Source organism: Cydia splendana, chromosome 8, assembly GCF_910591565.1.
Source record: "Cydia splendana chromosome 8, ilCydSple1.2, whole genome shotgun sequence".
NCBI classification, from domain to species: domain Eukaryota; kingdom Metazoa; phylum Arthropoda; class Insecta; order Lepidoptera; family Tortricidae; genus Cydia; species Cydia splendana.
This window is the reverse complement of record NC_085967.1, coordinates 19050601-19065371: the sequence shown is the minus strand read 5'-3', so window position 1 is coordinate 19065371 and position 14771 is coordinate 19050601. Positions and strand designations below refer to the sequence as shown.

At 37.8% G+C, this 14771-nt stretch overlaps 3 protein-coding genes across 3 annotated transcripts in view; 1 reads left to right on the top strand and 2 right to left on the bottom strand.

Moving 5' to 3' along the window:
- The window catches only part of LOC134792983 (E3 ubiquitin-protein ligase HECW2), a 176978-nt gene extending 170857 nt beyond the window's left edge, over positions 1-6121 (bottom strand). Inside the window, exon 1 of the mRNA XM_063764482.1 lies at positions 6117-6121. The gene's annotated coding sequence lies outside the window, so the exon portion shown is untranslated. The remainder of the gene's footprint in view (positions 1-6116) is intronic.
- Positions 117-10288, top strand: LOC134792986 (rabenosyn-5). The gene is made up of 6 exons (XM_063764485.1): positions 117-648; positions 5894-6041; positions 6667-6881; positions 8115-8309; positions 8846-9100; positions 10056-10288. The coding sequence occupies exons 1-6, from the start codon at positions 226-228 to the stop codon at positions 10128-10130; spliced, it is 1311 nt and encodes a 436-aa protein (XP_063620555.1). The 5' UTR covers positions 117-225; the 3' UTR covers positions 10131-10288.
- Positions 10289-11665: 1377 nt separating this feature from the next.
- On the bottom strand, positions 11666-13891 carry LOC134792985 (dynein axonemal intermediate chain 4). The gene has a single exon (XM_063764484.1). The coding sequence runs from the start codon at positions 13842-13844 to the stop codon at positions 11673-11675; it is 2172 nt and encodes a 723-aa protein (XP_063620554.1). The 5' UTR covers positions 13845-13891; the 3' UTR covers positions 11666-11672.
- Between the last annotated feature and the right edge of the window lie 880 nt (positions 13892-14771).

Here is a 14771-nt window from a genome sequence, read left to right as displayed (position 1 = left end):
TATTTATTAATAAAGGAAAATAAAACGAATAAAAAGAAGTTTCGTGCGAGCATATTTACGTAGCAAATATATGTTTAAGATATTAGTACACTACAAATGTCTTTGCAATAATCAAACGCTTACTAATCAGCAGTGAATTAGAATGGGAGGATTTCTTTTATTCGCTATAAATTTACTGCACTGATTGTTTATTTAACATGTGCATGTAGAAATCAGTGCGTAACGATGGCGACGGCAAACGACGAGGAGATCCTCGAGGGTTTCCTCTGTCCCATTTGTAAGGCCGACTTGAAAACCGCTTCGCAACTTACGAATCACTTTGAGAGTTTGCACCAAGAAGAACAGGATGTTTTGAGGTCTCTAAAGGAGATTTTTGGGAAAGCGAAGAAGATAATACTTAATAATGACGATGCAGATATTCAGGAGACGTTTGATCGTGCGTTAAAGTTTAATTCCCAGGACTATTATGAATCTAATGAGGAGCAAACAGTGGGGGTGTCTCGGAGCTCGACTGACTACTTCAAAGGTGTTAGGTCGGCAAGGTTGGAGAGATACGCGACTGAGACAAACAAGTTGTTGATTAGGCTAGACAAATTGGTGGGCAACATGCCCACTGAACCCAACCAGAGGAGGCAACATGAACAAGAGGTCAGTTTAATTGAATTCTACTTTTAAATTGTTATGGTTAAACACTGGTTTAGTTAATTAAGGCATAGAAAAATAACTGAGCTAAGATTGTTTACTCCATACATTAGTTGCCTTACTTTAAATAACGAGTTGTATAGGAGGTATGGTAAAACATATTATTAATAAGTTTAATACTCATTTAAAAGTTAGTACTTATTAAGCTTAAATTTTATTACAAATAAATTTTAGCAAAACTTGCTTATACTACTAACTACACATCGGTAACTCGTGTTATTTAGGTAGCACTTAAAAGATTAGTTTAATTAATTTCCTTTTTTTAGTGGTTTCTTTTTCTCGACTCGTATAGGAAGAACATTGTCACATCACTAGTCTGTAGACGTGCGCGCCGCGCCGCGCCGCGCCGCCGCCGCCGCCGACTCGTCCACTCGGCGCGCCGTTGCACGGGCAACTGCCCGATTCGGGTGGATACAATTATTTTTATTCACAACAATTATGCAACATATAAAGAAAATTGCATGTTATTCATAAACAATCTGTTTATTTTGTTGTTTTTCTCTCCTTATTTAGTACCACACCAAGATGGCAATTAAAGTAAACTATTGAACAACACACTTACGCAATAAGTCTAAACTATGTATGTACAAGAACAGCGTGTGCGTGAGTATAATGCTAGTGAAAAACTATAAATAGTTATTTTTGCAGTTTTTAGTAGGTAATACCTAAATGAAAAAATATAGCTACACGCCGGCGCCGCCGCGCCGCGCCGACCTAAAATGCCGGCGCGCCGCCGCCGGCAAATTTTAGGTCGGCGCGCACGTCTACTAGTCTGTGCCTGCTACCTAAATGCCACGAGTTACCGATGTGTGCTCATCACTAATCTTTTAAGTGCTACCTAAATGCCACGAGTTACCGATGTGTACTTATAACTGTTGAAATTGTTATTTTGCTTTTTAAGCAGACTCAGTTGAATAATGAATAAGTGAACATACTTAAATACTTTTTTGTAACAATATTCTTGAAAAATATCTGGGGCCCACATGAACAGACATTTTACAACAGGTTGAATATTAGTCACTAAACTTTACTGAAATATCCTTAAATTTAAGATTTTTTTTGTAGTTTTCAATTTACCTGATACCAGTATGAGAACCAGTATAATACAGTGGAAACTGGATAAGTGGAACCTGGGTTAGTGGAAAACCTCTTTAAGTGGACCCAAGTTCTCGGTTCCAGTCCCTTGGCAACGAATTACCTCTATAAGTGGAATTTTGGGACCTCTATAAGCGGAATCCATTTTTTCGAAAATTTCTTATTTTTACCTCTGTAACTGGAACCAGCCGTCTCTGAAACCTCTATGAGTGGAATAGCTCGGCGTTATAAAATTTGTATATTTAATAAACCGTCACAAGGAAGGTAGTTTGTTTTGTTAACAATATGGTTCGTGTTTTAACTACGTATTTATATTTAACCATACTGGTTTCTCTTGCATAAATAAATATTAGGAGGGTCATTCCACCGTTTCGGGTGTTACACTTGAACTCATAAAATAAGGTTTTATTCGATATTGTAACAGGAACTAGGAGGTTATAACTATTGATTCATCTACTACTTTGATAATATTTTCTTTTCCTGTACACATACAATTAAAGTATAAGAGCAATAACGAGAGAATCATTAAAAAGTAGCTGTTTCGGGCGTTACGGGAATTGGCCTATACCTTCTGACCATCAGTACCAAAATGCATAATTTAGCGAATTTTGTCAAGTAACCTCCAGTTTTATTTATGTCAAGTAATAATAGTTAGTATAGTCTACTGAAACACTGAAGTAACACTTAGTATCACTTTTCAATTAATTTTAATAAAATAAATTACCTGTTTCGGGTGTTACTCATGGTTCGTTTCGGGTGTTACGAGTACGAAATTAAGACAGATTTATACGAAATGATGGCTCATTTTATTGAAATTATTGTCTTTTTAATAAATTCGATTAAAAACATAAGTAATAAATGCTGAATTATTATAAAATACATTAATCTTAACAATAAAAACTGTTTCTCGAAGATATGATAATTATTTTTCTTTCGATGCGAATATTTCCGAAAATATTCACTTAATCAAAAAATGGTTGATGGTGAAACCTATTCATTTTGAAAGATCTATCTAACGACACCCCACATCACAGGATTAAAGTCGAAAAAAAATAAAATATTTTTTGTACAGGAGCTTACCTAAAAAAAATTTTTTTTTTGTAGTTTTTGTGTTATTACTTTGTCGCCATTATTGATTTATGTATCCATGCCAAATTGCAGCTTTCTAGCACTAACCATCACGGAGAAAAGCCGGGGACGGACAGGCGGATGATCAACACGTTTCGGGTGTTACACAACTTCAAACTTTAAAACATACCACTAAAGCAGACGCTAAAACAATAATTATTACTCATTTGCATAGGTTCACATCATAGCCTTTCTTTGGCAAAATATGTTTGGTTATAGTTAATTACCTGAAAAGTTACACATACTTTTATCTCTTTTTCGTTTCGGGTGTTACTTTGACACCACAGTCTAGAATACTCTTCTAAAAACCGATTAATCCATGCTTTTTAAATATTTTAAAGACAAATTATATAATTACGATATTTTACCTGAAATAACTGCGGGAAATTTGTAACAGTTTACAGTTACTTTCTTTCTAATTAGTCTTGCCAATATCGCTGTAAAAAATTAGTTTTATGCCTATCATTTAAACGTTGCGATCAAGTACATGAAAAACATGTAAAAATTGTTATTTTTTTCGGTTTTTTTTTCTGACATGAAGGTTTGGTATGTTTTCTATGGAAATAGGTTAGTGTTGACTTCTTAAACTAATTTTCATTTTTGAACCCTTGGTAGCGTTTATTATGGAATGACCCAGGAGTGATTTTGTTAAATTGATCTTGTTTTTGAAATTTTGAAAATTGTATAAGAGTACTGTGGATTATTTACAGTATTGCTTTTTTTATTACATACCTATTTTTTGTTAATACATACATATCTACATACATATTTAATAAAAGATGATTATTTAAGTCTTGATCTTTTGTTTGACCATACTGTACGTGACCTCTATAAGCGACATTACTATAGCATCCACAACCTCTGTTAGCGAGAGCCTCTGTAAGTGAGAAAACGTTTTATTTGAACCTGGTTAAGTGGAAAACTGGATAAATGGAAAACCTGGATAAGGGGAACTAAACAGCCGGTCCCTTGCGATTCCACTTATCCAGTTTCCACTGTATATAAAAATAGGGTCTCTATTGGGATGGGAAACCATAATCAGAATCAGAATCAGAAAAATATTTATTGCTACAAAAAATACCTTATCAACTAAGTACAATATATAAAACTTAAATACTAAAATAGGTACAATTTAATTAGAAAGATAAGTAATTATTAATAATATACGAATGCTCAGCATATGCCAAGCACTCCAAGCAGAGGGCCTAGCGCTGGTTTTCAGACTGGACCCTTGAGATCGGTCAGTCGCAGTTTAACAAATTACCGTGCTTTGCTAGGCTTAACAATTACAATAAAATCAACAAGAGTAGAATACGAATAAATAAAATAAGTGACATTCTATGCGTACTAGTAAGTAGAACAAAATCAACCAATATACATATATATATATGTATATATAAACTTGTGTGCGTGTGTCTGTGTGTGTCTGTGTCAGTGTGGTATGAGTTAAGTATGCGGATATATGTAAGTGCCAATTGTGTGGCAAAATTCGTGTCTTTAGGAGGGAGAAAAAAATTTGCTCTGCATGTCAAGTAGGGTTGCCAGATCGAAGGGCGCTATTATCGGGAAAAAATATAAATTTTTCGGGATTTTGGGACTTAAGTCGGGAAAAATAAAAACATTCCAATTAAAGTAATTGTATTAAAAACAACGATATTTTACATTATTGGCACTACGTCAGCTACTCTGCCCATAGACGTTTTTATATAAAAATAGTATAAATTCTTTGAGATCTTGAACAAACAAACAAAATTCGCGGCGTCGAACGGCTCGACGCGGGTCGCTCGCTAGCTCGATGACAGTTCAGAACTTGAAATTATTGTTTTATAACGTGAAGCTGTTTTTCGGGACAGTTTTCACTTTGTCGGGAATCGGGAACACATGCTAAAAATCGGGAGAATCCCGCCAAATCCCGACCATCTGGCAACCCTAATGTCAAGTAAGTATAGTAGTTTGTGTTACAAGGGATCAAAATGATATATTTCCGTCAAGGGCGTACATTGAATCCTGAATGAAGCGATGGATTGTACAATAGAATCCCGAACGTAGTGAGGGATTCTAAAGTAGAATCCTGAGCGTATCGAGGGATTCAAGTGTTAACGCCCAAGACGAAATAATTTTGATACCGTGTGACACAATATACTGCTTTTCACATCAACTATGAGGAAAATAAAAAAATCTTAGTGTTGACACAATCTGATGCTTAAACAGATTATTTAAGCTAAAAAAATAATGTGCAAAAAATGTAAAAATAGTATGCTAGAACAGAAAAGTGTTACTTTGATCCCTCCTAGCAGGGAAGAAAAGTGCCCCTTTGATCCCTCCTAGCAGGGAGGAAAAAGCCTTTTTCCGAATAGGTGATGTGAAAAATAGATTTTGACTAACCGCCTATATTTTAACAGTCCCATCGGTTCACGTATAGGTGGCGGCAGGTCATTCCAAATCTTTGCAGCAGCAAATTTAAAGCTCCCTTTAAAGAATGTCGTCTTGTGTGTAGGTATCGCAAGTTTCGTGCATCTCCTTAGTGATTTGCTGCGTGTATCATTGACCCATTTTAGTTTTTCAAACAGGTAGCAAGGTCTCTGAAACTCCAAAACTTTCCGAACCGCTCAGGCTAGGTGCAATTTTCTCCTGTTGTCCATATTGAGCTGCTTTCTTTCGTTTAAGAACGGGGTGATATGCGCCATAAAGTATTAACTCATAATGTATTGTTTGTCCGCATTTTCGTTAGTCATAATTTTCTTGTAACTTTTCAGGATTGGCATAAAACAAACCAAACCTAACCGATCTATAGGATAATCTTACGAACATCCTGAAATGTTGACGGTTTCAGAATTATGAGTAATGATAATCTGACAATCATTACATTATGACTTTTAATAGTTATGTTAAACAAAGGGATCCAATAAAAATAATATTGGCCTAGCATGTCCTATACCCAGTGCTTATAGCACAACCTTGATTTCAGGTAGTCCCATGGTTAGATGGTTCATCGGTGAAGCTGTGCCCCAACTGTGCTAAGGCCTTCAACCTGACGCGCCGCAAGCATCACTGCCGGCTCTGCGGCTCCATCCTGTGCCATGACTGTTCCACATTCCTAGATATTAATGTAGCTAGTAAGTATTATTGTAAACTTGATAGTAAAGCTTGATGCACAAGCACTCCAGGTGTAGGTCAACCATGTGATCAAGCGGGCGCGCGGCGTGTCCCTGCCCTGTGTGTGCGTCAAGCTTGAGAATGATACAGATATGTATGCAGTATAGACTTGAGATATTAGACATAGACATAGACATCATTTATTGGTAATAAGGCATTACAAGTCACAATTTTCAAACATATTTCTATACATCTTACATCTATTAAAAACTTATCATGGTCCAACTGTGAGTATTCTCCACATTCATATACATTTTAAATGATTACTTCTGTAGTAACCAGTGATTTCCTTTAATATTAAATAGATCACAGATTTCAGTCTAATTCCTAGCTATTTCATTTTAAAGTTTTGTTAGTTGTTAATTTACTACAAAATTATGTTAATATTATAATATATAAACAAATGTATCATGCACATCACATACCATACCACCATATACAATAAAATTATATATCTATTTAGGGATAAAAAAAAGGAAAATCCATCAATTAATCCCTCAGTCACTGAAAAATATAACCATGATAAAAAAAATGATTTATGTCATAACGAACTATGTTTTCACCTCCAAGTACTCTTTATTTCAGGATCAATAATAGATCCATCAGTGCCCCTGGTGCCCTCAGACCACGAGGTGACAGAGAAGACAGGCCTCCGCCTCTGCGAGCACTGCTACAATCTCATAGAGCTCCGGAAACAAGTACAAGAGAGTCGTAATGCTAAGACAGCGCTCGTACAGGCGTATGAGCAGATGAGAGGGTTAATGGATCAGGCTAAACCTGCTGTCGCTATGTATGAAAAGGTATATTTACTTAGTATTGTATGATACAGATGTAGTGCATAATTGTTTTCCATCGTATTTTCTCGGAAACGTTCGTATTTGTCATGCTACTTCAATTAACCTCAGTACTTTTTGTACCAAGACTGAATGAAATAGCAAGACACGTTCGTACATTTCAGTGAAAATATGAAGGGAAATAATTATGCACTACAGTAGTCATGTTAATCTAATAAAATACCCATTTGCTTGTTTTAACACTTACACTGCTTCTTAAATTACGTCACATATGGACAGTATGAGGATTATGATATGATGTCATCACAGTTATATTTAAAAGAATAGACTTGTAGGCGGTGTACGGTGTCAAAGTATTACGGTAACTTTGCTTAAAGCACAGAATAAATAATAGTACTACGCCTAAAGTGCTAGACAACCTAATTACTGCTTAATGTTCAGTACTATACAATCCAATCTACCTCAGTTGTTAAATTTAGCCTCCGATATTTTCAATATAGCCTAATTAGTTAGGGGTCATCCATTAATTACGTCACACGAATTTCTAGGTTTTTTGACCCCTCCCCCCCTCCTTGTCACACTTGGTCACATTTGGCAAACCCCTCCCCCCTGGTGTGACGTCACATTTCTTCAACGAAATCTGCAAATATTTATTTCATATTATATCAACATATTTTTGACAAAAGAAATATTAGTAATTTTATAATCCAAAACTGATTAAGAAATAAAATTGAACGAATAAAAACGATTATCTTGTTATTTAACTGTATAGCGAATAAAATAATTTAAATAAATTTTCGGTTACTGATGATGTTAAAGTGACGTCACAAAATTTGTGACGCCCCCCTACCCTTGTCACAACATGTCACATTTTCTTGGCCCCCTCCCTCCCCCTAAACGTGTGATGTAATTAATGGATGACCCCTTAGTACTTCTGGGCATTTTCCGCAAATCAACAACCATTGTGTCTATTTTGCGTAAAACGAGGTAGCGCTACTCTACCCACCCCAGCTCCTCCATGAAACCTAGAAATGTTTTCAGGTTGCTGACTGTCTCTTTTAGTGTGCATCCCTAGGTATTTACTCATATATACTTCTACCTGTTTGCTGTGTAGGAGAATGTTCCATATACTACATTATTTATTATATTACAAACAATTAGTAGTAAAATGTATGAAAAAGAAATAGGCTCATAATATTAAAGAAAAAAGTTTTTTTTTAATACAACCTTTAATTTCAGATGTGTCAAAGCCTCTTCGACGGCGAGAGCACGTACAACTTGTCCGACGTGAACGCCATGCGTGGACGCATCGGCAAACTCGCTGAAGGCGTCGACGCGCTCAGCAAACACATCGCCGCCTTCCCGGCTGAACCGGGGACTAGACAAGCTAAATTATATGCCGCTATACGGCAGGCCGCTACTAGTTACATCAAGGTAACTTTATAGCATATAGGTATTATTTTAAATTTGACATAAAGCATCAGACTTGCAAAGGGTGCCACTGCCATCTTAATTTTTTGCATTTTTAGTAAAGGTCCTTAAGTAAAACGCTCCTTAAGGGGGGCCATTAGTTAAATACACCGAGGTATCACGGCTTGATTGTTTAGAATATTTGAGATCCGGCATCAGAACTGGAAAAAGTGGATGCCATTTTGAACATTTGCGTTTTTGATCTGATTGTGTTGTAAACGAATTCACCTCTACGCTCTATACGGCAAGCTGCTACTACTTACATCAAGTTGAATTAACACAGTTTATTTAAGATTCGGTTTCAGTCTGAAAAACTGGGCGCCATTTAAAATTTTAGCGTTTTGATAAAAATCTATATCTGTGGCTCCAAGAGATCCATAAAAAATACTAGTCAAAGTTGTAAAAAAATTTGAGAAATGCCTTATTAAACACATTACCCAATATGACTCCCGGAAACATATTGCTAACATTTTTTATTAACCAAGCAAACTTAATTTCAGGAGGAACTTCTATCACTGCGAAAGCTGCCAACCGAGGCTCAAATCGAAGAGGTCCGTCGGCAGCGGTACGAGCGCGCCGAGCGACAGATACAGAAGGAACGAGAACGAATGGAACAAGAAGGAGCGTTAGCTGCGGCGGCCGGACCTAGCCAGCCTGATGTACAACATCATGATGAGAATAACCCCATTTTGGAGCAAATGAATATTATTAGAGGCTATATTAAAGAAGCCAGGAGAGAGTTGAGGTTTGAAGAGGTGAGTTTATTTCAAGTAATAGTACATTAGATACAAAAGAAACGCGAGCGAATGGAGCAAGAGGGTGCCTTAGCTGCGGCAGGACCTAGACAACCTGATGTACAGCATCATGATGAGAATAACCCCATTTTGGAGCAGATGAATATTATTAGAGGCTAAAGGCTTAAAGAAGCCAGGAGAGAGTTGAGGTTTGAAGAGGTGAGTTTATTTCAAGTAATGGTACTTATGGTACATTAGATAATGGAACGCGAGCGAATGGAGCAAGAAGGCGCTATAGCTGCGGCGGTCGGACCTAGCCAGCCTGATGTACAACATCATGATGAAAATAACCCCATTTTGGAGCAAATGAATATTATTAGAGGCTATATCAAAGAGGCCAGTAGAGAGTTGAGGTTTGAAGAGGTGAGTTTAAAAGGTTTTTGACATTAGAATAGAAGCGTGAATGAAGCAAGAGGGAGCATTAGCAGCGGCTGCGGAACCTAGCCAACATGACGTACAACATTATGATGAGAATAATCCGATTTTGGAGCAGATGAATATTATTAGAACCTATATTAAAGAATCCAGGAGGGAGTTGAGGTTTGAAGAGGTGAGTTTAAGGTGGTTATTGAGATTTTCAATAGGATATGCTGTGGAAACAAAAGGGGGTGTAGTTCTACCGAACACTGCAGGGTTTAGCCAGCCTGATATACATCATGATGAGAAATGCCCGATTTTAATTTTGATTGCCAAAAAAGTACTATCGATTTTGATAGCGCACGCAGTGCAATTGTTATTTTAAACCTCTAACTTCTATCAAATTGACGTATAAATAACACTTGCACTGCGTGTGCTATCAAAATCGTTGCAGACTTATCTTGGTCTAACTCTAACCGTTTTAGGTATTTGTGATTTTGGTGTGTAGAAGTTTTTCCATCAGTTACCACAAGGACAATATTTTATCTTTCTTTCACAGGTGGCAATGTTAGAAGCGAACCTGAAGGAACTAAAAAAGGAATACCAACTGCAAATGCTCTCTAACCGGACCTAGTCACCAGGCTTAGTTCAATTATTTATTGTATGTATTAACGCCTGTTTTGTTTACGAAATTATTTATATTGTCATAAATTTATACTGTGTTATTTATACCTAATTCGTACTTCTTAGGTAAGCTTAAAAACAATAAATCTGATATTATGAAAGTGAAAATTATTTTATTACAAGTATAATGACGTTAATTAATATAATTAAAAATAGATAACATGATTACACCTAAAAAAAGAAAGAAAAAATTATAAACTAGGTACCTTATTCAGTCGTTTAGATAGGAATTGGATTTTTCTTATTAGTAGTAGCGGTAGACCAAAATCAGCTGCAAATGGTGTTAAAGGTATGAAAATCGGCACTTTAGGCCATTTGAATCAATTTGACCCGTAGCACAAAAAAAAAACACAAACGGAAAGGAGTTATGACGTCATCTTTTTTTGTATGGAAAAATAAAGAAATTTGTTCAGAAACCTATCGTGTGTGGTATTAAATGAAAGGGCATTTTGAGCCGGTTCTAAAAATATATCACTATATTTCCTTCACTTGCATTCAATAAAAATAAAAATTATTTTCAAAACATACCAAGTTTGGGCTCCTCCAGATACGAAACCGTTGAATTATTTTTTTGTAAAATATACCTCAAGTAATACCCAATATCCTCATATCTAACTCCAAGAAATTAATTTCGAAAATATTTAGTTTTAGTATTTTATTTTTTATTATTACAAATTGTGATCTATCAATCTATCAATGAAACGGCCTCCTAGCCTAGTCGATGACCCTGCCTATGAAGCAGGAGGTCCCAGGTTCGAATCCTGGTAAGGGCATTTATTTGTGTGTTCATCATCATCATCACAAATAAATGCCCATATACACATATATACTCGTACAAGCCCTGGTAGTGGTAAGATTTTATTTTAATTGAATGCAAGTGACGGAAATATAATAATGTGATATATTTTTAGAACCGGCTCAAAATGCCCTTTCATTGAATACCACACACGATAGGTTTCCGAACAATTTTTTTTATTTTTCCATACAAAAAAAGATGACGTCATAACTCCTTTCCGTTTGTTTTTTTTTTGGTGCTACGGGTCAAATTGATTCAAATGGCCTAAAGATTAATCGTGCCCATTTTCATACCTTTAACACCATTTGCGGCTGATTCCCGAATTTCAGGCTGTACCGCTATCACTATATCTTTTATCACCGTTGTGTAGTTTAAAGAATTGATCATGCGTCTTATGAACTTCTGTTGTAGGTCTTGCAATAACTCAAGGGTCACACCAAGTCGATTTACTTTTGCTATTTTGCAATGAAGTTGGCGTATAACAGACTGAATGTACTAACCCATTTCCAGGCCGCACCAATATACACGATTTTCCCAAAAAATCCAAATATATTCCAATTAATTCAGCTTTGAAGATTCATTTGAAGACAAGTCACATTTCCCGAAAACTCAATATATTCCTTAATTCTGATTACTAAGGTTGAAATTCTATTGGCGCATATGTGGTCGATCCTGGAAAATGTCGCGCTAATTAGGTTACGGATGTCTTTTCTGATAAGACGCCATCTTCTCAAGCTGCTTGAGCAGGTTCGGCCTTGTGCACAACGCTTTGTTGATGGCGTCGTCCAGCATCTTCCGCTGGTCGTACGGTGGGATCGGCGTGTCTTCCAGATGGAACGTATGGATCTTCCCCACACTGTCCGACACGAACACACTATCCCCGCGTGCACCGAACTTTATACACGTCAGGATACCCTGCTCCGTCAATGTGTACTCCGCGCAAGGAACATGAGTCTTCCTCCTCAAATCCCAAATAGATAATATATTAGTGCTGACGGTAAGAACTATAGTCGCATTAATAGGACAGAATGCAGCGTCATACACTGCCCCTTTGCAATTTAACGTCATTATAACATCATCTATCCCTTCCACCCACAATCTTATAGCCCCATCAGCGCCGCAAGTCATCATCAAATTCTCCATGAAAGGCGAACAGTGTAAAGCGTAAACTGGGCCCGCGTGAGCTCGGAACACGTCCATGTGCTGGTTCAGATAGTTCTTCGAGCATTGGTGGATGCAGCCTTCGTCCGTACCTACGTAATAAATGTGACTGATTCTTGGATGCCACATGATGCAATGCCCTGCTGGATGTCTATTTATTGGTACATCCACCTTTAGACACGCTTTTGTAACTTGAAGCCCTTTCAAACTGCCTTCAACGGTGGATAAACGCATCATAGGCGTGCAGATAAAATCGTGCGTTTTCGTACTTGTGAATCTATTCACTCTCCCGTCTTGGCACGTGGTTAAAACGTATTCGTTGTTTGTGTCTACCGCGCGCCAGGTTACCGTCCAGATTGGTTCGAAGCTGGGGTTGGTGTCACGGGTACTTTGAGCTATAATCTTGTTGGCATATGAAGTGACATCCAGTATTAAAACGTCCCCGTTTGCAAAGCCACACGCGAGCCAGTTCGGATTCTTCGCGGAAAATGAAATGGATGTTAGCGGTTCATCGAAGCGGTATAACCGCTCTGGTTTGATGGGGTTCTTCGTGCACCAGATAGCGAGTAGGCCATTGAAGTACTTCTCACATCCAATGTCACCGTAAGCCACGGCCAATATATTTTTATTCCTAGGATTGAAAGCCATCATCACGACGGGATGGCCATCAGTCTCATTGCATTCAAACGTCCATAGGCGTTTGATCGTGTAAATGTACACCAAGTCGAGCGAGAGCGGATCCATAGGGACGAGACCTCTGAACTTCTTTTGCGCATCGGAATAAGCTTTAGCCGCTAGAACACGCTCAGTTAACATTACTGCATCGTAGAAATTATGAGTCTGTCCTATCTCTTGGAAACTTTTGCCTCGCCTCGGGCCGGTGTCGACTATTTTCTTCTTACGCAGCAGCCTCGCGTCCGCGGACTGGTACAGCACCATCTCGTCAGGTACCTCTTTAGCGCGGGCTAGCTTTAGCTTCTCGTAGGTGTCGTGCATGTCCCACACGGACGCGAAAGACGCGGCATTTTTTTTCTGCGGTCGAACCGCTAATGTATGCCGAGACTGGACCACCACTGGCTCAGTCTGGGTCTCTTCCATCACCATCTTTCGATTCCTGCCCTTCCCAACAGTAATATAGTTATAGAATTCATTCGCTTCTTCAACTGCATTTCCTTCCGGCGTTCCCTTATCAAAGGAAAACGAAGGCAGGTCTAACAGGAATTCTGTTTCGGTTTCTTTGAAGACTACCATTATATTTGGTGGATAAGACATGGGGGGGTACTTTTTAGGCAAATAGAACGCGGAGGGAGCCTTTTCTACGTCGACGTCGTCGGGAGGGCAGCCCTCCTCTGTGTTGAGCGTGTGATCGATTTTTATGTCGTCAAGGGAGATGGTTGTGGCGAACACTTTCGGGCCGCCGTCCCCCGTGTCTGCTTTAGTCTTGTCTGTTTTGGCAATCGCGACGTTAGAGCGGACGCGAACTTCAAACGCAGCGTGTGAAAAGGTGTCCATCATGGTAGGAAAGCTGCTGACAACTATGTCGTCAGGAGTAAAGTCGATGTCGTCCACAAAAACGCGGGTTTTAAGCCGCTTCTCCATAAAAGAGAACGCAGTTTTGCCAACTTTAGTGGCGGCTTCATCGCTATCTTGACTATGGTGGGAATCGTTTGCTGAAGTGTCGAATGTTATAGTTGCAGTTGCACTCATTTTGACGAGCAAGGCGAGAATTAATTAAACGTAATTTGCACTTATTTGAAGTAAAACCACTTTAGCTTTAGTGTTAAACAAATGTTTGACATACTTATTATTGACAAATTATTGGCATTGTCAAAATGTATGCAGCAAAAAAGTTTTATTCATGGTTCATGTAGGTAGATAATGAATCCTTGATACAACTCAAAGTTACAACCTATATACCAAAGAATATAATACTCACTAGGAGAAGAACGATAACTCCATACAAAAAAATGTCCCTTTCAAAAGTTCGTTTATACTACTAGCGCTCTGGTAGGATACCATTGCAATTAGAATTGACAGCCCGTTTAGCCTAGCGGGTATTGGCAGTAATCCAGTTCAGGAAGCTAATGGTCCTGGGTTCGAATCCCAGAGAGGGAATTTCTTTTTGTATTTTTTTCTTTTTTGTTGGGGTCAGGTTTTTAAGAGCCCATCAACGTGTACACTAGCGCCACTGCTGAATACATTAAACTAGTTTTTATGTTACTGGATTCGTCAATCTACCCGTCCAAAGTTAAAACGGCCGTTTTTGTTTTGAGCTCATAGATCGACGAATCCAGCAACATAAAATCTAGTTTGATGTATTCAAAAGGTACCTAAATACACAATACAGTCCGTAGCGGCCCCTTTTTTAAATACCTGTCGTGAAATTTAAATAATCACGATTATTTAGCAGTGGCGCTAGTGTGCACGTTGTTGGGCTCTTAAATTAGCATTTCACAAATAAGTAAAAAAATACGTTAAAAGATAATGATTAGGTACTATATTCAGAAATTCGTGAAATATAAAAGGTAACAAAAAGTTACGTAATATTAAGATATAAATATTTTCATAATACATATGAATACATACACTGATATGGCAAATGGTTACAAGTTGTTATTACATCTATCCGGTTAT

Coding starts and splice junctions, on each gene's coding strand:
- LOC134792986 (XM_063764485.1), top strand. CDS start 226: ATGGCGACGGCAAACGACGAGGAGATCCTCGAGGGTTTCCTCTGTCCC. Junction 6,042..6,666: donor CCTAGATATTAATGTAGCTA/GTAAGTATTATT, acceptor TCTTTATTTCAG/GATCAATAATAGATCCATCA. Junction 8,310..8,845: donor CCGCTACTAGTTACATCAAG/GTAACTTTATAG, acceptor ACTTAATTTCAG/GAGGAACTTCTATCACTGCG.
- LOC134792985 (XM_063764484.1), bottom strand. CDS start 13,844: ATGAGTGCAACTGCAACTATAACATTCGACACTTCAGCAAACGATTCC.